This window comes from Rhipicephalus microplus, chromosome 5, assembly GCF_043290135.1.
Source record: "Rhipicephalus microplus isolate Deutch F79 chromosome 5, USDA_Rmic, whole genome shotgun sequence".
NCBI lineage: Eukaryota > Metazoa > Arthropoda > Arachnida > Ixodida > Ixodidae > Rhipicephalus > Rhipicephalus microplus.
In genome coordinates this window covers 22,826,488-22,850,053 of record NC_134704.1, presented here as the reverse complement: position 1 = coordinate 22,850,053, position 23,566 = coordinate 22,826,488, and the positions used below count along the sequence as shown (strand labels likewise).

Below are 23,566 nucleotides of genomic sequence, written 5' to 3'. Positions count from 1 at the left end.
CTGCAATGTCGTTTTCTTGAATGTATAGGGGCCTGGTATGGCAGATGGTGTTTAATGGTACCCCGTCACTACGACTCTGCAATGGCGTTTTCTCGAATGTATAGGGGCCTGGTATGGCAGATGGTGTTTAATGGTACCCCGTCACTACGACTCTGCAACGTCGTTTTCTTGAATGTATAGGGGCCTGGTATGGCAGATGGTGTTTAATGGTACCCCGTCACTACGACTCTGCAATGGCGTTTTCTCGAATGTATAGGGGCCTGGTATAGCAGATGGTGTTTAATGGTACCCCGTCACTACGACTCTGCAATGGCGTTTTCTTAAATAGGGGCCTGGTATAGCAGATGGTGTTTAATGGTACCCCGTCACTACGACTCTGCAATGGCGTTTTCTTAAATGTATAGGGGCCTGGTATAGCAGATGGTGTTTAATGGTACCCCGTCACTACGACTCTGCAATGGCGTTTTCTTAAATAGGGGCCTGGTATAGCAGATGGTGTTTAATGGTACCCCGTCACTACGACTCTGCAATGGCGTTTTCTTAAATGTATAGGGGCCTGGTATAGCAGATGGTGTTTAATGGTACCCCGTCACTACGACTCTGCAATGGCGTTTTCTTAAATAGGGGCCTGGTATAGCAGATGGTGTTTAATGGTACCCCGTCACTACGACTCTGCAATGGCGTTTTCTTAAATGTATAGGGGCCTGGTATAGCAGATGGTGTTTAATGGTACCCCGTCACTACGACTCTGCAATGGCGTTTTCTTAAATAGGGGCCTGGTATAGCAGATGGTGTTTAATGGTACCCCGTCACTACGACTCTGCAATGGCGTTTTCTTGAATGTATAGGGGGGCCTGGTATAGCAGAGGGTGTTTAACGGTACCCCGTCACTACGGCTCTGCAATGGCGTTTTCTTAAATGTATAGGGGCCTGGTATAGCAGAGGGTGTTTAATGGTACCCCCTCAGTATACGACTCTGCAATGGCGTTCTCTTAAATGTATATGGGCCTGGTATGGCAGAGGGTGTTTAATGGAACCCCGTCACAACGACTCTGCAATGGCGTTTTCTCGAATGTATAGGGGCCTGGTATGGCAGAGGGTGTTTAATGGTACCCCGTCACTACGACTCTGCAATGGCGTTTTCTTAAATAGGGGCCTGGTATAGCAGAGGGTGTTTACCGTCGAGCTGCAGCTTGGGTCGGCGCACTCACCGGTGCCGCAGGTGCCGTGGTTGACGGAGGTGCCGCACGTGCTGCTCGTGGGAGCCTTCTTGTAGGTGGCGCTGTTCATGGTCAGCTTGCGCACGTTCTTGTCCGGGTGGCAGAGGATGATGTAGATCTTCGGTGAGAACAGGCAGAACAGCGCCACGTACGCGCTCAGAGAGATGGAAACGCACAGCGTCGTGATCTGAATCTGCGATAATCGGGAAGCAGGGAAAGTACGAAAGCCACGTTTAGGCCACCGTAGAGCGAACGCTTTGCTTCGTGTGACATCGAGTACGACAGCAAGTGTTACTTGAAGTTTTGTGACGAATAACGCAAGTATACACCTTCCGTGAAGAACAGCGAGGGGAAAAAAAATACAGGGAGGTTTGATACCCTGAACGAGGAAAAGGGGGCGTAAAATAATGAAAGGGAAAAAAGAGAGTCGTCACATGGTACTGTGACGACACTTCAGTGTGATCCCTACGACACTGTCCAAGTAAGATGCAATAACGTTGTTAGCAGGAATAATTTCTCATCAAGTCCGTTTCTCAAAAACACAGCAACAACGCCTCAGAGCTGCTCGCATTGTAAACCGGGTATGTCAGTGCCCTAAAATTTTGTTTTATGTTTTGCAGGGAACTGCTTATCTGTTCTAGTGCAACTGAGATTGTTTGGTAAATCAACAGGGTTAAGGTTGAATTGATCGGGAAGGAAGATAGAAAAAGTTGGGAAGTCCGGCAAGAGGGAACATTGCAAGGTGGGAAAGGCCGAAATGAAGGCATTAATTAGACAGGTAAGTTACTAAATATGTAGCTCTTCTGTTCAGTATTGCGCCATCGACTTATGCAAGGATGGAGTAGCCATAGCTGCAGGTCCACAGACCTCTAGACTATATTTTCGATCTGACACATGTAGACTAAGAGCTATTATCTATATATACGACACAAGGGATCACCGTTAAACAAATAGATTGGCCCGTACACCACCATCCATGATGAAATCACTGTAGAAGTTGGCCCGGTATGCGATTTCGACTAAAGGTATACTGCACAAAACTTTCAGCCGTATAGTTTCACAATTAGCTTGCAGCGCTAGTGGAAAAGTGTTTTGCAGACTCTACGCCATTGACTGGGGGGGGGGGGGGTGCCTCGTTGCATCAACCTGATTACTGTCAAGCAAATTATTGGCTCATCGCTTTCATTTTCAATGGCGTTTAGGCTTACAAACACTTTTGCTCTCGGAATTCTTGAATTGACAAGGTCCATGCAGAATGTTTTCACTGGAATCGCAAGAGCATAAATAGGCATCGGGTGGCGAACTCACGCACGAAAGTTGTCCAAAGTTCTTCGAAGCAGTTCGCGACACCAACACTCTCTTCCCCTCACCTCAAGCCTCTTTCCCTCTTTAACGCGCATAAACATCGCACTCCTAACAACGTGCTCGTGCCGATTAACGCTGCACACTGAAGCAGGCGAGGGAGTCGTAGGTTTACTTTGAAAGCCAACAAAGGGGCCGCCTTGTTTGATGCTTGCCCGTATGGAGGCACGGAGGTAACAAAACGTGCAGGGGCTGCGTGCTCTTCTGAGATAGTCTATACAAGGGCGCACGAATAGGACTAAATGCCAGAGCTCATGCGAAGTCGGCCACTCGTGGACAACTACTGCTGCTGCAATGTTTTGAGGCTGCCAGCAGCATGCCTGCGGCGTCGCTCATTGAAGAGGTAAACTTCAGAACAAATAAACTTAGCGTGCGAACAGGCGTCTGTTCTGAAAAAAGAAGAAAGCATAGAGCATGAGGACGGCCTGCACAGCTACGAAGCTTTCACTCAATGAAGTGTTCCGAATGCAGGCAACAGTCAAAGGGCAAGAAAGAGCAGTCGGGGAGACTTGTTTTGGCGTATTTAGAAGTATTCTAAACGCATGACGAAATGCAAAGGGCAACTAAGCAAAGTTGCGGCGTTCTACCATGCTATAGGAGGAGGAAGAAAGTTTAAGCGGAAAGACAGGGAGGTTAGCCAGTTTTTAGACCGGCTGGCTACCCTGTACTGGGGAAAGGGGTGAGGGGAATAAAATATGTTAAAAATAAATGTTGCGAAGAGAGAGAGAAATTACAAAAAAAAATTGCGACGGAGGAAAGGCACCATCAAAGAGTATAAGACACTAAAGTCTGTCTCTGAGGCCAGTTGTCCGCAAAAAGCGCAGCAAAGCTTTCACAGCCTTCTGGGTTGAGGATGGGCTCGGCCAATGACCCAGAATCTTTTGTTCCGAGAAAGGCCGATCACATAGTCTATCCAGAGCTGCAGTGAGTTCTTGTCTTTGTGCATTGAAATGGGTGCTATAGATTTTAGCATGGCATACGCTATGAACGTATCATAGTTTACCTATAGCTACAAATTTGTTTATCTACGAGTTTGTAGCTTAACATCCACGAAGTAACTATGAACAGCTTAAGTTAGCACGCGCGAAGACAAGTTGCCGAGATTTCAAGGGGAAAATATGTAATTTGAGCAGGCAACGCGTATAGGGAAGAATTAAAGATAGAGCTTGATGACTTACAAGTCTCCGTTACAATTGCGACGTTCACAATATCCATCCAATTATTCATCCATCATTCCATACATGCAGATTTATGTATAGAACAAGCTACACTTGATGGGCTGAGCACTGGCTGTTCTTTGCATTGCCGATGGTGCGACAGTGATCTTGGCAACCACCGAGCCGATTCTGTGGGCATTGAGCTGGACGACCAACTTACGTCGGAATATTCCCCCGGCACGGACAGCATACCTATTGTCCTATCAGAAGAACTTTACCGCGCTTCTTGCGATCCATCACGGCCTGTGTGAACGCCTCCACCTGGAAAGCGTTTCCCCTTCTTAGCCCCACACTTTTCGATCTAGCGCTCCTCGACCTGGTTGAAGCTCTTACAGAATCAGTCCATCTATCAGTATATGCAGATGACATCTGCATCTGGGCGTCAGACGTAACACGCCTTCATTCCCGTGTCCGGCTTCCGAGAGCAGCTACACTGACGACAAAGTACCTAGAAGAACGGGGACTGGAGTTGTCATGAGAGAAGTGCTCGCTTATAGCATTCATGCATAAGGCGATGGGCCCGTATGTTATTAAAATCAATGAAAATAGGATCAACTACGTGCAGACCCAGCGATTCCTCGGAGTCATAGTTGATCGTGACCTCTCATGAAGCCCTCACATCGCCTACATGAAAACGAAACTCATCATGATCATTGATCACCCACGTACTAAGGTTTCTTGCTATAAAAACGTGTGGTGCATCTGTACGAACGATGCTTCAACTCTACACTGTTCTGTTACTCGGTTTTATGCGCTACAGCTCACCCGTGCTTTGCAGGATCCGAAGGACAAACTTGCGTGTCCTCCAGTCGATGCAAGCCCAAGCACTGCGATACCTTGGTTTTCCGAAATGCGCATCTACAGCAGCGACAGTCGTCACCGCGCGTTATTATCCAGTCAACACATATATCCGCGTAGAAGCTTTGAGAATGCACTTAAGATATTTCGCTCGGATTATATCACATCACTTCGCCTCACTTCGAACTTATAGCCCCCCCCCCCCCCCCCCCCCGGCGTTCAGCGCAACTGTAGCTCAGCATTGCACAGTCCTTCCATTGAACTTCGCGCATGCAGCATGACTGCCGTTACCATTGTGGTGCCTACAGACACTCAAAGCTCTTCTTAGCATTCCTGGCATCAAAATAAGAAAAAGTCGTCGCATCTAGCCCTGAAACAGGCCACTTTACCTTTAAGCAGGAGAAGCACAACAGACGCCTTAACATTTACACGAATGGCTCTGTTTCTTCAGTAAGCTCAGCAGGGGCGGTGGTTATTCCCGCGAAGTCTATCACAATTAATTTCATGACATTGCATTTGACGTCATCGACAGCTGCAGAATTTGCCGCCGTATACGTGCAGCTCTGGAGTTTATAGTTGAAGAGCCTTCGGAAACTTGATCTATCTTCTCGGACTCGAAGGCAGCTTTTCAATGTATCATGTAACCTTTTCGCCACGGACCTAATGAACAGTTAGTAGCGTGAAATATGGGTTTTTCACCCCCAAGTAGTCGAGAAACCACGCAGAATAGCGTATGGAGACCAGGTCATTGTGGTATATATGGCAACGATCGCGCTAATGAGGCCACTAGATCTGCACACAACGCTACTCAATACACAGCCATCCCATCCTCAAGAACCGACGCAGCTGCAAGACTTCATTCACTTGCACGTGATCTCACACTGGTACAGTGGAACTCGACAGAATTCCCAAACGCGCGCCTGCATAACTTGGATCCCGATCTGCAGCTTCGTCTTCCCTCCGAAATATCTCGAGCTGAGGAGACTCTTCTATGCCACCTCTGGCTTGGAGTGGCCTTCACGAACGCATACTCCTATCTCATTGGAATGGCCAGCTCCTCTACATGCACTTATTGTAGCTGCGAGGAAACCATCACCCACCTTCTATGTGAGTGTATCCATTTTAACGCGCCAAGACAAGAACTTACTTAAGCTCTGATTGATTGATATGTGGGGTTTAACGTCTCAAAACCACTATAAATGAGAGACGCCGTAGTGGAGGGCTCCAGAAATTCCGACCACCTGGGGTTCTTTAACGTACACCCAAATCTGAGCACACGGGCCTACAACATTTCCGCCTCCATCGGAAATGCAGCAGCAGCAGCAGCAGCAGCAGCCGGGATTTGAACCCGCGACCTGCGGGTCAGCAGCCGAGTACCTTAGCCACTAGACCACCGTGGCGGGGCTACTTAAGCTCTGGATAGACTAGACGATCGGCCTTTGTCAGAACAAATGATTCTGGGTCATTGGCCGAGTCCATTCTCAGCTCAGAAGGCTTTGAAAGCTTTGTTACGCTTTTTGCGGACAACTGGATTTAGAAACAAACTTTAGTGTCGTATTTGATTTGATTTTGCTTGTTCTCTTTCGCTATTTTTTTGCGTTTCTTTCTCTCTTCTAAATTTCTTTTCTATCATTTTTATTCCCCTCACCCCTTTCCCCAGCACAGGGTAGCCAGCTGGTCTAAAAACTGCCTAACCTCCACGTCCATCCGCTTAATCTTTCCTCCTCTTCCTCCTCCTTGTCTCTTTGTTCCACCACCTCATAAGGCTAGCGAGCCGGAAACTTGCATCTGGTTATTATCTGCGCATAGTTACTCTCTTTCGTTCTCTACCATTTTCGTGAGATAGCCCGATTCTGACTAACACAGCATAAATGGAGATCGTAAAAAAAACTCACGCTTCTGTGAGTGTTCCGGCTATCTACATACACACAAAAAGTAATCTAACCAACCAACTTATTAACTAACTCGTAGGATGCTTTCCTAAGTGAGTAGCCAGGCCCATTTTACAGCGAAAGCTGTTATGAGATCACCACTTGGGTCACGCGCAGTTGCGTGTTGCCCGCCGCCGCCGGTGTCCGTAACCACATCGCGCGAAATTTAGAAAAAAAAAACGTTGCACTAATGACTGAGTGGGGCATGTACTCGGCTTCGCTGGGTGCCAGACCAGTATTCTACCACTGATTTACGCTGGTGCTTGTAACTCGTTGTCAAACTTGCCTTAGGCAGGCATGACTTAGCACCAATGGCACAGTGGGGCTGAAACCCGGGTACGCTAGGTGCCAGCCCAGTATTCTAGCACCGAGCAACTTCGGTGCTTGTGACTTGTTGTCGAACTTGCCTTAGGCAGGCTTGATGTCGGGAAAGCAATCGCGTTAATACCGCTTACAAAGCATTTTACATCAGCGGAAGAACAACCAGTCGTCATACAATGCGATTAGCGTAACGAGTGGTCCGTCCAATGCTCCAACCCATTACAAAAGCTTGTTCTTGTTTCCCTATTAACCGTGGCGCATACCCACATCAGCCATAATTCCTCATCGTCGTCAGCCACTGCATGGACGATTGGCACAAAATTCCTAGCAAGTGTTTCGCGGATATCACGCTCCTCGGAAGAATGACGAAAAATTGCATAGCAAATGCCAGCCTACTACCCAAAAGTTTACAATTAATGCATCTAGTGGGTACCAAGCAGGTGCGCTTGCAGTAGTTACCCAATGAGTGTTTTGAAAAGGATCTGAATGGCCGCTCTTCTAGCTTTCGCTGTGACTGTGCTGCGCCTACCGCGCAGGCCAGGCGATTTTTTCGGTCGTCATGAATCGAAGGAATGCGGGAAGCTGTGAATCCGAGATAGTAATGCTGGCAATACAACAAAATCACATGCCAATGAACGCAGCAGTGCTATGAAGCACAACTGCACTTGTAGCGGATTAAGTTAACACGTATTCCTCTGGCGCTAAACAAATCAACCACTGCAAGACACGCATCTCACTGTGTGCACGTTGTATAGCGACCGGAAAGAAAAAAAAACGACCGATAAGGAAATGAGGAACAAAGCTGAACAAATCGGAACAAACGAGAGAATGAAACGTGCGCACGCATTCAAGTTCTATATCGAATAGTTGGGTCAAAGGGCAATCATTCTGAGCCGCCGTTTTGGGATGCACCGACGTCAGGGGAGGATGCTTTCAAGAGCTCCCGGGGAACAATTCATCGTTTTGAATAATGACAAGCGCCAGTTAACGTGACGCCGCTTCGCGCGTTCTTCGCCGAGAACCGTTGGGCACAGCGGATAACCCTGGGACTGCGTAAACAACGGATAAAAGATACCGTCACTCTTTCTCTCGGCAAACAGGTCATAATCACCCCGTGAATTTTTATCAGGAACCGCTACTGTTCGCGAGATACGCGAACAACTTCAGAAAACAAGCGATAAACAAAACAAAACGAAACAAGACCTTTTAAGCTAGCGTACGCGTGCTCTCAATGCAAGCGCGAATCTCACCAGCAATGTTTTGCTATGCGAGTGCGTGCCAGATTTCATGGGGCGCTGTTCACGGGAATATAAGCCGCGAGAGAATTCTGCGCCGCCCTAGTGATAACGAATGCACGTTATGCTTTCGGCGTTATTGTTCAGGTGACTTGCAATTACGCGCAATGTTTGCCCTGTATGTTACGCGAATCGCGCTTGCCGCTTGCGTCCGCACGGTAGCGACAGCACACGCCTTGATAGAATTATGCGAAATTATTATGCGCATTGTTTAATTTGTTACCCAAACAGAATAAGTAACCTTTTTTTGTGTGTAGTAAGAGACGAGGAGGCTGGACGTGCAGCCAGACTTCCCGAATGTGAATAAAAAAAAATTAAAAGGCTACTGGGTATCATATGTTTAACCTCTCTATGTCGTGCCTAATTTTTGCTTGCTTTATATTTAGGTACAGGACCTTCAAGTTAGGAAGAGAGAAAGAAATGGAGGAGAAAGGCAGGGAGGTTTACCAAGCTTTGGCTCTATTGGCTACCCTCTAAACGTGGTGGGGATAGAGAGAGCGGATATTAGATAAGATAAAGAAAGAGCGAGAGAAAGAAAAGAAGGTAGACCACAATTGGAGAAACAGACTCTGGGAGGCGAAGATGCGGTGGGCCTGTGTACTCAGATTTGGGTGCACGTTAAGGAACCCTCAGGTGGTCAGAATTTCCGGAGCCCTCCACTACGGCGTCTCTCATAATCACACGATGGTTTTTGGGACGTTAAACACCACACACCAATCAAATCAAATAGAACAAGATTCTGGTGCCTTGGCCTACGACTTATTGCATGCACAAGGTGAAGAAAGCCCTATTGTGCTACTTGAAGACGACAGGATTTCGTGACGTGTATGAAATATCTGTGCTAGTTCGTTCTGTGTGTTCGCATTAACTGTACCTTCAAGGACTGGGAATAGATAGGAAAACCGCCAGCAGTGAGTTTCGTTGTGAGCGAGTTGTCGAACGCTTCAAAAATGGTGCGTATATGTTACTATATTAAATGTAAACTATTAACTATTAACTATATGTAAACTATAAGTGTAAAAAGGCATGAGGTCGGTACATATTCGTTAATCACGACTCGCACGACTTGCAAATGGCGGTGTCATGGTCGTTTATATAAAGTGCAATAAATCCTAATTTACACAAAATAGATGGGGCCTATGACAAAATGAATGACAAGACGCACTATTTGAGGCAAGTAATTTACTCTATCACACTAAGCAACCAAGCAAGCTCATTACGGATGACGGTAGGCCGGAATCACTTCTGTAATTCCCCTTGTAAAGAATGACACTTAAACATAGACCCCGTTTTCAATTTCTCGCGCGCTCCATTTCTGAGCAGAAAGACGGAGAGCGCAATTTGACTCTGACTGCAGCAGAGTCGCACCAGAGTTCAGCCATTTAACAACGGGAGCTCACCCTGAAAGGAGCCAACGCTTATTCTACTGGTCTCAAAAAAAAAATGAGTACACAGCGCACCATTTCGTATGCCCCAACATATGCCCAGCCTTGATTTCCACTGTCCTCGGTCCTTTCCTCTGAACTAATCTCATCATAAATAACCAGTGCGCGCGCCAGCGAAGACGCAACGCACTTCGGTTCCCTGGAAGAGTTTCACAAATAGCGACGCAAAAGCGCCGCTGCTCCGGCCGAAAAAAATACCATACATGGGCGGCTACGGGGAGCAGTATTTTTCTCGATGATCGAGAGGCTGGCTAAAAGTCGGGATGACGCTTCTATTCCTGCAGAGAAGAGCCTGGCCAACGGCCGCCCTTGGAAATACTTCGAAGGCACGACGACGCGCTATACTGGCGCACTCACAGGACAGCGGCGACAGTTTAATGAAGGTGGTCGGCAGGGTCCGCCCGCTGGCTTCGGTGCCTCGCTTACTTCACCGAATGATTCCTACTCCTGCACCATTTATCGGGAGGACTTACGCAGCGGACAACCTATCATCGTGAAGGCGGGCATCGTTTCGCTATGTACATTGATGATTGCTATAGAGTGGGGACCAGGGTTGTGTCGTAGGACGGGCGTATGATCGAAAAGCAATAGGTAATCGCTGGAGTTTTGACGTTGCTTGTGCCGTTTCCAGGTCAACGATGCGCACCCAGAAGATTGTTGAGAGGAGCTTCTAAGTCCGGAAGTATATGGTTGGACGTTGGGTTAGGTTTGTGACGGTCCGGACAACTGGACGAAATTTTTTCATCTTGCAATGCTGTAATGCTGCGAAGTATGAAGACGAAGTGTGCTTGAAGAGCGGTACAGAAACGTCACTACTTTCATTTCCGATTCAGTTCCCATCGAATTGCGCACCGCCATTATTGATTTAGACGGACAGACTCAATTCGCTGCCCCAGATGAGTTGTGGGGCAGGCTTGCGCTGTTAATACATCGCACGGCTTCGTCGTCCCAACAATGCACAGCTCACCAGGAACCTTGCGGAGTGATGTCACCAGCTTCTTGGTGCACAACTTCCGTGTGGTGTGCCTACAGGATGTACCAGTCACTGGAGACTTCAACGTTAGTTTACTTCGACGTGAAAACCAGTGGCTTGTGACGTTTCTCGATGCCGGACATGGACTTCGCCTCCTGTCGGATGTCATGCAGTCAACCATTCGCAACACCTGTTTATAGATACTGTGGTTACCACATTACTGTGACGCAGTCTCCCAGCCTCTGGTGACGCAGTCTTCTAGCCTGTTATATGAGTTAAATCGTATAACAGCTTGATGCGTTACTATTGTATTCAATGCTTAGGCCTTTGCCGAAATTGAATTTTTTTATAATAGTTGCCTCACTTTGTTTTTGCAATTTCTCATAAGTTTTATTTTTTCTTTCCAGAATTTTCCAGTTAAAATTTGGTTTACATTTTTTTATATGATCAGTCGATGTCATTGCGGTATGCGCCATACTTTAGATACTCAAACATCAGTATAAACACAATGCCACGTCCCGTATCGCCGAACAAAAAGCACCGGCTTGGGTGATATTCAAAACGCGTTACAAGCTTGAGACCAGGCAACGAAAATGACAAGAAACTGCTGAAAAGCTCACAGATTATGCTCCTTGTCATACTTTCGGGTTTCCGCGTTCACTGAAAGGAGCTCTTCGGGGCGTGCCTGCACTCACTCTGCATACGCGCCGTTCGGTAAAGCCGGCGAGACTGAAGCAGAAAAAAGAAAAGTAAACCGGGTTAGCGTAATGCATAACCACTTCGCACCATAGGCACCTCGCAGGTGACGACACAGGGAATAAACGATGACTGAAGAAGGCACGCTTAACAAGACCCGGCGTTACACGGAGACGCTCTCAAAGGCGCGAACACTGGTAAACGCGAACGATGGTCGATGCGGTGGCCAGAAGGTGAGAGTGCAGCAGCCTGACGTCAAATACTCGTCAAAAATGGATTACGTCATTATTTCCGAATTGCCACGGCACTTGGAAGGCCGGGAAGGCACGACGGCGAGTGCTAAGAGTGCAAGAATGGGAGGAGCGGTTGCGTTGAAGAGTTCGGAAAGAAGGAAGTAGAGAAAAAAAAAATAGGCGACTAGGAAAAGTAAGGAGGTGGGTGACGCATATAGGTCGGCGTGGATGATACAGTTAGAGCGTATAGGAACACGGCACCGCATTTGCATCGCAAGTGTGTCGCTTCCTCTGGCGGTGTATGCAGATCACTCAAACAATTTTTCCCCCCGAGTGTGACGAAGTGTTCGTTTCTCCTGTTTTCTTTCCTTTCTGTGTCTGACGTTTCAGATTTTTCGTATGACGAGGATACAGAATAGGTAAAGTGTTGCACTTGTATTTATTCCTCGACGTAAGCCTAGCAAAAAAAAATGGAGAGACGAGAAAGAAAGAGAGCGCTCAGGCACTCAACAGTCTGTGAGCAACGAAAGTTTGCCGAAAGAAAAAACAACAACAAAAAACCAGAAGTACACGGAGGAAACCAAAATGAAGCATTATTGCTGGTTAAACTTGCGCGCGAAAACTGGAATAACAACCAATTATTGTCGCACTTTTTTTCACGAGCTGACTTTAGAAGAGCGCCGAAACGAACATTAGCATTCCATGTAGATGGGAGCCGGAATGTAAATAAAATTCGTCGCCCCAGCTATCGAGGAAGTTCGGCCGACGCACTTTCTGCGCGGTTTGAAGGTACGTTTTCGTTGAGCGCAACTTGTCGAAGTCGCGCCGCTTAACGTCGTCCTTTTGTGCTCTACAAGTTCTTAAGACCAGAGAAAAAAAATTAATCAAGTATAGCATGAGACGAGAACAAATAGCCGCTTCAGGAAATGCTATTCGTGGAGGTGTAGTGAGACGCTGACTAAAATGTTTTGTGTCTTAAAGAACCCTGTTTCTTTGTATCACTTGGACCTGTAAGCAAGGAGTTAGCTTCTCGAACTCACTCCGAGCTTTTCTCCACAGAAACGCCTGTTCCCACTATGTTCGGTGATTACAATGCGAACCATACAAATGCTTTAAGAGGGAAGAGCTCGCGGTCTTGTGTGCAAACCGTGTAACAACGCTGCCGTACGTACCAGAAGGGTAATTGAATTTTTCGCCACTGAACAGAGCCCGCGGCACTAATCGCGTTCAAACGGGAGCACGCTGGCTTTCAACCGAAGTTTGGTTGTTGCCGAGTCTTTGGAGCCTCGCGCTTGCTTAACGCCGCGGTTGTGTTTCGAGAAAGGCATTGTTTGCTGCCGCGGTCCAGCTGCACATGTTATCGCGGTATTATATACCCGCGAGCATAGACGTTTTGTCCGGGTGAAACTTCACCGCATGTTTTTCCCCCGAGCTCTATCGGTAACTCGAGTCTCCAATTTTACGAAGACGGGGAAGTAGCTTCTGCGTATACAATGAAGTGATTTCAAGATGATTTAATTACACAGTTTGAAAGCGATCGCCTATGACGCGCAGCTTCTCGTTCGCTATTTTAGCTAGACACAGAGCCAGGAACCCGGCGAGCTTTGTGCATCGTAATCGTACACTGGTCACTTTGCAAGTTCGCGATCGTCCGCAATTGGGGTGGGAAAGAAACTTAAAATAAATAATTTCTAGTTTTTTACGCGTCAAAAAAGATGATCTGATTAAGAGGACCGACGTAGTGGGGTAGTCTGGACCAATGCCCACCACCTGTGGCAGTTCAACGCACAGCTTGATCTATGTACGCGCGTGTGCTGCTTAATGTGCTGTGTTTATCTCTCTTCCTTCTGTCATCTTTCATCTACCACATCCCCCTCACATGCGCAGGGTAGCAAGCCGGCTGCCCATAGACTGGTTGAGCTCCCTGCCGATATTTTCCTCCTATTTTACTTCCTTGATCTAAGTACATCAGCGTTTTCCCATTTCCACACCATGAAAATGGGGCATCCGCCAATGAGTATCGATCTCAGGCTGCACAGTTCGACAGTTGAGCCGCTGTGGGTGAATGTGCATACATTTACGCAGTAAGAAAGGCGTTGGAGAGATGGAGAATCGGGGTGGTTGTAGCCAGCGCTGTGTTACAGAAAGGAGTATAGAAAGACCTCTTCTTGACAAGTAGAGCAAGGAGTGACTCCGTGAGCAACCCTGGAGTACCTGTACCATCTACTGGCTTCTTCGGTATAGAGTGACCATGCACCTCAGAAAGGTGCTGGTGCCGGGTTGAACCCCCGGACCTGGAAGAATTTTTCGGCAACTACGCAGCCTGTATAGCCAGTATAGATTTCCTTGTGGCGTCGTGCCACAAACGTGTGCTTGAGGTTATTTTCCTTTCTCAACCCTTCATTCATCTTGCGCGATTCCGCGGAACTGATTTTGCACTTTATAAGGGACGTGCGTTGCTTACCCCCGAAGGTCATTTATAAGGCCAATTTATGCACTGAGCAGTGGTACCATTTACAAGTAATCCTAGCATTCCCTGCATACACGCATCAATATCACTAAACCGAACACCAACAATCGCCAAATAGAGAAAAAAAAGAAGAGAAAAAAAACAATCGCCAAATAGAGAAAAAAAAGAAGAGAAAAAAAGAACGGTGATGTAGCACGGTAAAAATTTGTCCTGAAGAGAAGATAACAGCCATTCCACCCACCCCCCTTTTCTCCTCCTCCGATTGTCATATGCTTTGCGACAAACTTCCATGCATCATCTGCTTTCTTCTAAACCTATACAAAAGAGAGGAAAAAAAGGAAGGTCACGACTGTAGTTGTGTAAGTGCCCATTAATTTTCTTGGGTAATAAGGATGAAATCATGAGACAACGCCTTCCGGTTTAAAGTCATTCTTTTCTTTCGGTTTGTTTATGACTGTCTTTCCGCAACAATCTAGCCTCGTCCTAAAAAAAAAATGCGAGTAGGGAAGCGAGCGTAACAGAACACGCCCTTTTATACGTTGCATGCTTAAATTTTGCGCATCTCAAGCGACGCCCCCGCACGATACAAGAGAGTTATGGGGCGTCGCGTGGTCCATGAAAAGGCGAAGAAGCTATGAGGAAACAGAGGGGAGGTAACAGAGAGGGCAGGAGAAGAAGCGGAGCCAAACATGCGTGGCGCGCTTAGTGTATACTTAGCAGGACGTCTCACAAGGCTGCAGCGTCGACAGTGTTCGCAAATATTGCGACTCCCTGATAAATGAGATCCCATACTTCGTTCCTAGTGGCTAAGGAGCGGAGAAGCACGCAGTGTTTTCTTTGTTCGCGGTGTATTCACGCATTCTTTCAGAACAACAGGAGAAGCAGAAATGGTGCACAGTAAGCATCATCGCTCGTCGTTTTTTTGATCTTCTTTAATTTGTCGCTGTATCGTCCCTATGCCTCGCGCTTCCCTGCAAACAACACATGTGCACCGTCGCGTTTCGCATGCCTTCTTTTTCATTGTCGTTCGGCTCGAGGAAGCAGTTTTTTTATACTTTATCAGACGCCGCATCCACCGAGTTCCGTTTCGCGCCCCATATATATCTCAGGTTCACGTGTGCAAAAGGGTTCTTTGCCAAAGCGTTGCCTCCTTTCCACGCAATCTTGGTTTGTTTACTGTCAATCTCCATGTGATTAAAGTCAATCTCCGAATTTGTTTCTCGCATCTCCGTCTCCCGCTATCCTCTTCCTACTTCATATCTTTTCAGTGCGAAGCAGCTTATGGCGGTGTTCAATCCGGTGTGCGGCGTGACCACCGTTAATGCGCATGCGCAACATCTGGCCCAAGCACTGCCAAATCACGATCACACGCTATCGCGTTCCCGCCTGTGTAAGGAGCTGGGTAAGACGTTTTAGCCTCTCCCCCTTACACTCTCTCAGCAATCACGTGATGGCTTCGGGGAACGAGATCCTGCAGACGCGCAGTCAACCAAGACGTTGTGTCCTTGTGAGAACGCGCTGGCATGCGCTAGCACGTTTGGGCTTGCGTAAGTGATTGTGGCCTCTCCCCCTTGCATTCTCTGAGCAATCACGTGATGGATTCGTGGGAGCGAGATTTCGCAGACGCACGTGCTCCCGCATGGCGTGCTTCAACAAGAGTCCGAGACGAGTAACAGCGACAGAAACTACAGCGAATTCATGGTGTGCTCCATTTGCAAGGACGCGTCAACATCGGGCGAGGTGCTCGGGGTGGGCGAAACTTCAAGTCGACCCATGCACTGTTTCGAATGCTCCTCGTGGTTCCCTTTAGTTGGAAGTGGTCTAATTTCCTCTCACCGTCTCTTTCGCGAACGCTCTTTCACTGCTTCAGCGCTTACCGAAGCCACTGTTTCACACCGCAGATACACTGTCAGGCATGAAGTGCTCCTTGTGCTCCTCATCACGCATTGCTAAGCGTCAGGCTCACATCTTCCTATTAGGAACTTAATTACGTTGTTGTTGGTTTCAGCTGGGCAAGAAATGCCACGCGAAGGACGAAGATTGCACCTAAGCTTCGACAAAGCTCGCACTCTCCGTGAATCTTCGCCGCTTAGGAGGTGAAAGCACGCCATAGAAACACCTTCACGTCACCCATTCAAAGCCATCACCAGCGCTAATCTGCTAGGCTGTGTTATTCGCCAGTGCATCTAGAGAACGGTTCGTTTCTCTTTCTTTTGGCCGGGCTAGCCAAAAGAGCAGCTACATCGCTTCATGAGAAATAAAAAAGAAACGGGGCTACAAATTTAAAAGATAATGTCCCACCCCAAACAAGCTGCGTGAGACGACCGAGGGCGCCAACTGCGGTTTCAACTCTTTTCCGGAATGTTCACTGAAGTTTGCCAAGAGGAATGAAAAAAAATAATGAGGGTGAAAGTAAAAGAGGGATGGCAGTTGAACGAGAGTTGTTTACTGGCCCCATGAAAGAAAGTTTGTTGTTCCAACGCGGGGGCCAACTTTGTTACGCAAACACAGCGTGCAGTGTTTCGTCTTCTTTTCCTCTCTATTTTGCCCGGTGTTTGAAGAGTATAAGCGAAAGGCTTCCAACGGTGCAGGTGTTTGGGCACAGGAGTTTCCGACAACTGGGATATCGAGCTTCTATTCTGTACCTTTCTTTCTTCCTGCACACATGAATGCAGCCATCGTTTTCCTTCTAAACTAAAGCGAAAACTAAAAGAAAAAGTTATTCCTCGTTAGCCCTCTTTGATTGGTCGAACTAGTCTAACAAAATTTACGACTCTACATTTTTTTTTGCCTTTCGTGTTGTAGGCGAAGACTGAGTAGAAACAGGGATTTAACATCTAGTACCTTCGTCAGGACTACGTCAGGATTTTTTCGTGCGGTGTTTCGAAACGTACTCCAGTACTCAGAACACGAACTTATTCTTGGGCTCCATTACATTGAAAACATCGCATGGAGGACCCGTATTTTGCTACTTTTCAGACGACACACAAATACATTTCAATGACCCATATTGTATTGAAGGCAGGTTTTGGAGAAAAAAAATACGTCGAGCGTAAATATCATCCGGCCATTTTCAACTACTGTCGAACCCAAACGTGCTTGGATTTCTAGGTCGCGAATGGTTTCTTTGCGTAGGAAATAAAATTGAGGCAATGGCGATCGACAGAGACCGTCAGAATGAAGCTCTGTCGCATATTGGAGCCGTGTTATAGGCCTAACGGAGAAATAATTTGTAGATATGATTTTCATAACGTGAGGGCCACACACGAGGATGCATGCACAATGGGAACAAGAAACGCGTGCGAATGGTGACGCGTTGAAGACGTCACACGTAACAGTGGCCGAAAGATGCACATTAGATGATTTTATCGTTATAACACATTAAACATATGGTGACGAATTTCAGTCTCCCTAGAATTTTCGGACCGTTCAATTCAGCGATCAAAGATTTTTCATGTCTTCGAGATTCCGCCTTCTCCTGAACTTCTGAAATTTCAGTTCAGCCATGTGATCTAAACAGGGCCACGCATAAAGGGCCATAAACAGGGCCACGCACGAGGCGTCTCGAAAGACACTTCGTGCGCGATAATATTACACTTTCGTCACTGGTTCAAGGTGAACCAAGCCCGGACCATTCATACAGAAATGACGAGCAAAATTTAGCTGCTTTCATATCGGCCAGCAGAAAAAAAAAGAAAAAAAGCGTGATTGCGAAAACTGGCGTTTTTAGCTATATCTGTAAGCTACGAGAACAAAAGTACGTTGCTCTTTAGAAGGCGTACTCGAATAACTACAGTTGGGACACGTTGTACGTCTCTCGCGAACATTCGCCGCTGTTATATATACGCTCCAAAGAGAAACAATAAAAAAATGGGCTCGGCAAACGGTTGTAATTAGGACCGAATCATCGCTGTCGGACTCGTGGGCCCTCCCCAGTCATTTCTCCGCGCGTAAACTTCAGTCAGCCTCCCCACAAACAGAGGAATCTGCACGAAGCAATAAAGTATACCATCTTGCAGCGTGCAAGTTGAGGTATCGTTAAGCAAATCGGCATTCTTTCCCGAATAATTGCGTCGAGCCATTCCCTTTACGCTAGACGTGCAGCGACGCAGCAAGAGGAAGAAAAGACAGCCGTAGGTTAACGTAAGCAAAAACAAAAAAAATACGACGTAAAAAGGCATAACTATAGCAACAAGTGCACAAAAGAAAAAGCTGGCGATAACTCACGACCTCTGCCTGCACGAGCTGCGCGGAGATCATTACGAATGCGCGCAGAACCAGCCTGAAATTAACCGCTGATGAGCGCAAACTTAGCGCGCCTTTAATGACAGCGTATACACTTCCGTGGCATTCGAGCGAATCGGAGTCTTCTTTCTGCATCGGATAGGTTGTGCAACGGCCGATGCAATCGCTATAATTTACCCCTTCGCGCACTCTCGTGCCGCGCCGCTGCGTATTCTGGCGGAATTCTTTGACAGCAAACAAACTTGCTTTACAAGGAAAAAAAAATTCAAGCTGCACGCGGTGGGTAAAGGGATCGTTTCCAACATACACCTCCCTCTTTCTTGTTTGTTCTTGACGGTTTACAAACGGCGTATACTTTGCACTATGTTTTTGCTCGCTGTAGCGGAATAACGAAATGTTACGGAGGCACCTCTGCGTCGCGTTACAGCGAACTCCTCTTTACTGGCCGCACTTTCTCAAATCATAAGGCACAAAAATCGGCAAAAAATATAGGAGCGCCGGAACTCGCGACGTCATCACAGCGCACATTTCATATAGAATGGCTCTCATGAAACAGCTAACTAAGCATGTTGCGATGTCTTATTGTGATGTTTTTTGAAGCTTAGGAAAAAAACATAACGTACATTTTTTGTTGTTATTAGACGGAAAGTAAAAAAAAAAATGTTAAAAAATCTTGCATTGTGGGATAGGAAATGCAGAGAAACCTGGTTGAGGTGTTTTACCTTCAGTTTTAGCGGCGGATATCATAAATGGTGCAGTGAATTTGATTTGAACTTGCATATCTGCGTGTCGTAACACCACCCACCGGCTTTACTAGAGTTCAGTGGTGGTCGACATAAATCGGTTTCATCGCTACCTGTATGCACAGGCTCGATGTATTGTTGCGTACAAACAAACAAACAAACAAACAAACAAACAAACAAACAAACAAACAAACAAACAAACAAACAAACAAACAAAGATGACTGCAAATAAAGAACATAATAAAGACTACATAAATTTTTGTTTTGCCTTTTAGGACAGATGCTTGGGCTAGTTAGTGATTTGAAATGAACATATTTGCTGCACAGCGCAAGAAAACGAGCAGTTACGGCGTAACTACGGAAGAAAGAGACATGCGCAGAAATCACCAACTAGCCCAAGCATCTGTCTTATCAAGTTACATTTCTCGTACGTCGGGCTCCCACGCTCTCCCCGGTTTATGTCTTTTTCTTCCGTAGTTACGCCGTAACTACTCATTGTCTTGCGTTGTACAAATATATCCGTTGCATTTGAGACACTCGTATGCATCCGGCAATAAAGGTCGGGCTTCCCAATAGGTTATGAGATGATGCGTACGCCGGCAAACGTGATCTGAATGTGGGAATTTCACAAGTCACTACTCGCTGAGCGCATGCGCTCGTTAGCAAAAATAAAAAAATATAATACATTGTGCTTGCTACAGACAGAGTAAAAACACCAAAAATATTTAAAACACTCCGCGTGGTTTCGAGATTGCACACTTGTCTCATTCCCCTTCTGTGTTGAGTACAAAGAAGTAGGAATATAACTAGAAAGTAGAACTGCAGCAAAAAAATTGCCCGCAGCTTCCCTCGGGGGAACACTGAGGAGGATGCGGAGCATATAATTGGTTAACGGGGTGTTAAAGTGCGACTTACTTGGGTCGATGGCTAAATTGGTTAACGTGGTTGTGAAATGGGGTGTTAAATTGCGACTTACTTGGGTCGATGGCTAAATTGGTTAACGTGGTTGTAGGAGGGGGTGTTAAATGAGTGAACACGTACACACGTATGCGAAAGGGTGGCGCTGGTCGAAGGGACGTCGATCATTGTGTTTGTGGATTCGTTGGAATTCATTTCACCGCGACCTTGGACGTCGACGCGCCGTACAAACCAACCGACGAGCGGCAACTGAGCGAGCGAGCGCCGACCTTGAGTATATATACAGCGCGACGGCGCATGCACTGTCAGCTGTCGAATGTTCGAGAAGGGGGAGAAGCGCAACGGCGCATGCGCGCGCGTCAGCTGCCGATGTTCTCAAAGCGCGACGGCGCATGCGCGCGCGTCAGCTGCCGATGTTCTCGAAGCGTGACGGCGCATGCGCGCTACATTATACAGCTAGCGAATGTTCGTGAAGAGGAGAAGCGCACGCGGTGTGTAGAGGAGGAAGGGTGCACAGATGGTGGAGGAGTGAAGCGCGCGCGGTGTGTAGAGGAGGAAGGGATGCACAGATGGTGGAAGAAGGAGGAGGAAGCTTGCGGATGGCGCCGCACTACAAGCCTCGAGTATTAGATGCTCCGCATCTAAAAGAAATATCTGGCCCTGCTTCTCTTGTGAAGCTTGTCCGATTTTTTTTCTATAATTAGGTGTCACTGTTGTCATTAGATAACCGATATACTGCCCTTTTCAGATGCTTCGTTTATCAGTTCACAATGTTCATACTCGTATCATATTACAGTGCTTCACCATGCCTGATATCTGTCTGAGCTACCGCAACCATTGAGATTGATTGAGATGAAGGATTTAACGCCCTAAAACCATTACAAGATTATGAGAGACACTATAGTAGAGGGCTCCGGAAATTCCAACCACCTGGGGTTCTTTAACATGCAACCAAATCTGAGCACACGGGCCTACAGCATTTTCGCCTCCATCAAAAATGCAGCCACCGCAGCCGGGATTCGATTTCGTGACCTGCGGGTCAGCAGCCGAGTACCTTAGCCACTAGACCACCGTGGCGGGGCTGCAACCATTGAGAGATTGTTTCGATTCTCCCAGTTGAAAGCAGAAGTCTGCCAAGGAAGGGAGTCCGAACTGTAAATGTTTTTACGCAGTCTGCAGACTGCATTAAATCACAAGTCGCACAGCCATAGCAGAAAGCATATACTAAGACACCTTAGGACTGATAAATACTGATTGAACTTTTTTTCCATCTATACCTTGCATACATGGATGCAAGAAGCATTTATGCATTGTAAGTAGCACGTGGGCTGACGTCAGCTTCGGTTTGATGTACATTTAAATAGAAACTTTTGATAAAGGCTGTGAGCATGGGATTCGAAAGACTGGCACTCGAAAACAACTATTGCGTTATGTTATTCTCGCACTTAAGTTCTATATGCAGCCCCACAGCCACAGATTTCAATGTAGTACCCCACGATATGCTCACTTTGCTCATGCTGTGTCTCTGCTGCTGAAAATGATAAATCCTAGCTCTGCCCTTTGTTATGACTTTGCAGCTTTCGATTATTTACTCGTCACTCAATTCACACGCCTGGTGCGATTATAGGCTTTTGTTACGCAGTAGTACACCTGCTGATGCGACTGTTTGCCTGTAACGACGACAGTGCAGGGTTCATTTCCAGATGACGTGGCCCTGTGCCGAAGTACTTTACTGCCACGCAGAATAGTCGGGTTCGTTTCCGAGACTTGAACGGAGATGCTTATCCTACATTTAAAAAGTTCACGTGGGCTTTCGTACCACACGCCGTGTTCCTGCACGGCCAGCGTCTCGTGAAACACGCAAGGCTCCCTCTTTAACGATGCACCGGCCGCTCCTCACCTGGAATGAGTTTCCGGTGCCGAAGTAGATGGGCACGAACGCGAGCCAGATGATGCAGGTGGTGTACATGGTGAAGCCGATGAACTTGGACTCGTTGAAGTTCTCGGGTATCTTGCGCGTCTTGATGGCGTATACGGTGCACACGCAGATGAGCATCATGTTGTAGACCAGGGACACGAGGAAACTGGAGTCCTTGATGCGGCACTTGAGGATCACCTGGTCGCGCTTGCCGTCCGGGTGCTCTCGGCGCACACTGGGCGGCTCGACCACGAACCACACGACGCTCGCAACCACTTGCACCGAGATCAGCATGAGCGAGATCACCACCTGCGTCATTGTCGTCATATAGACGGGGACTGCTGTGCCAGCGACCTTGCCCGAGTGCTTGTGAGGTTGGAATTGTTTTGAGCTAAAGCGGGTAAACGCGTGCACCTCTGGCGTGTGCCCATAGAATGCGTGATAAGAGATAGAAGGAATTAACTGTAACTGCAATGCGCGTCCAAGGCTGCGCCGCAATTTTCTAACAAACAATCGGAAAACTCACTATGTCATCCAGATGAGGATGACATATTGGTGCTAAAGCTGCTCCTTGACACAAGCTGTTTCACTGCGCTTGCAAAGGGTTCGCTATTGTTAGTGTCCTCCCCTATTGTTTTGCTTGCTTTAAGATCTGCGACATGACGTTTGAAACATTGAGCTTACCGAGACTTGACACTATGTTTAAAGACCAACCTTGCTGTTCTATTTGTGAGTTACATCGCCAGAATTCTCTCGGTGTAAATTGTAGGGAGGGACGTTAAAAAGATTTCTTTCTTTTCATGAAAATGGGGTGAGGAGAAAGGGCAAACTGACGATTCCCAAGTAGGACACCCAGAGCCCCGTAACGCCGGGCTCTCGGCGAGTGTGACTGACCTGCGACTTTGGACTGATGAAGGACGGCCTCCGCGCTGACCGGCGGGCGCTTTCGAAGATGCGCGAGATGCGATTCGTCTTGGTGAGCAGCGCGCTGTAGATGATGGAGAAGCCGAGGCCGACGCCGAAGCGCTGAGACGCGCACGACGCAGGCGCCGGCTTGAGCAGCAGTACGAACGTCATGAGGTAGCAGATGAGGATGCCCGACAGGAGCAAATAGCTGAGCTCGCGACCCGAGGCCTTCACGATGGGCGTCTCGTTGTTGGCGACGAACACGGCCATGGTGGCGAGCGTAAGCACTATGCCCAGACACGCGATCACCACCGGCACCACAGCGAAGATGGAGTCGAAGCGCATGTACTGCAGCGTCAGGTTGTAGCAGCTGAGCTTGTGCGCGTACGGCCAGCGGCCGTCGCCGCAGTCGGCGCACGTGTACTCGTCCAGCACGTACTGCCACGGCTCGCAGCGGTTGCAGATCCAGCAGCAGGTGTCCCCGGCCTGCACGATCTTGATTTCGCCCACCCCGCACTGGGCGCTGCAGATGGACACCGGCACACGGCGGCTGTTGTGCGCCCAGCGGACCTCGTCCACGTTGAGCTGCAACTCGTCCAGCCAGCGGCCCACGGCGCGGTACTCGTAGCGAGACGTGTTCGGCTGCTGCCGCTGGTAGTTGTAGATGCGGTACGGCGCCAGGCCGTCGCCCTTCGGGTCGAAGCGGACGATGCTGCCGGCCATGTCTGCGAGAGGTGAGGCAAATTCGGTTGGTTAGCTAGGTGTTCCTTAGAGTCCTGGCGCAACCCACCGCGGGGTATCCGCAGGGGCACTTATTCATCATCATTTTCACCATAACCATAATCATTAGCCCGACTACACCCTCTGCAAAGCAA

At 47.7% G+C, this 23,566-nt stretch overlaps 1 protein-coding gene across 6 annotated transcripts in view; it reads right to left on the bottom strand.

Moving 5' to 3' along the window:
- The window catches only part of LOC119173478 (metabotropic glutamate receptor-like), a 450,920-nt gene that overhangs the window by 75,544 nt on the left and 351,810 nt on the right, over positions 1–23,566 (bottom strand). For 5 of the 6 annotated variants that reach the window (XR_012895306.1, XM_075894965.1, XM_075894964.1 and 2 more), the window contains 3 exons: positions 22,680–23,416; positions 21,768–22,094; positions 1,212–1,413 (listed from right to left, as the gene is read on the bottom strand). Coding sequence is in view for 5 of the 6 variants with exons in the window: in XM_075894965.1 (XP_075751080.1) it covers positions 1,212–1,413; positions 21,768–22,094; positions 22,680–23,416 (1,266 nt within the window). In the remaining variant the exon portion in view is untranslated. Of the gene's footprint in view, positions 1–1,179; positions 1,414–21,767; positions 22,095–22,679; positions 23,417–23,566 lie in introns of all 6 variants that reach the window. The other variant, XM_075894968.1, reaches the window with a different exon arrangement.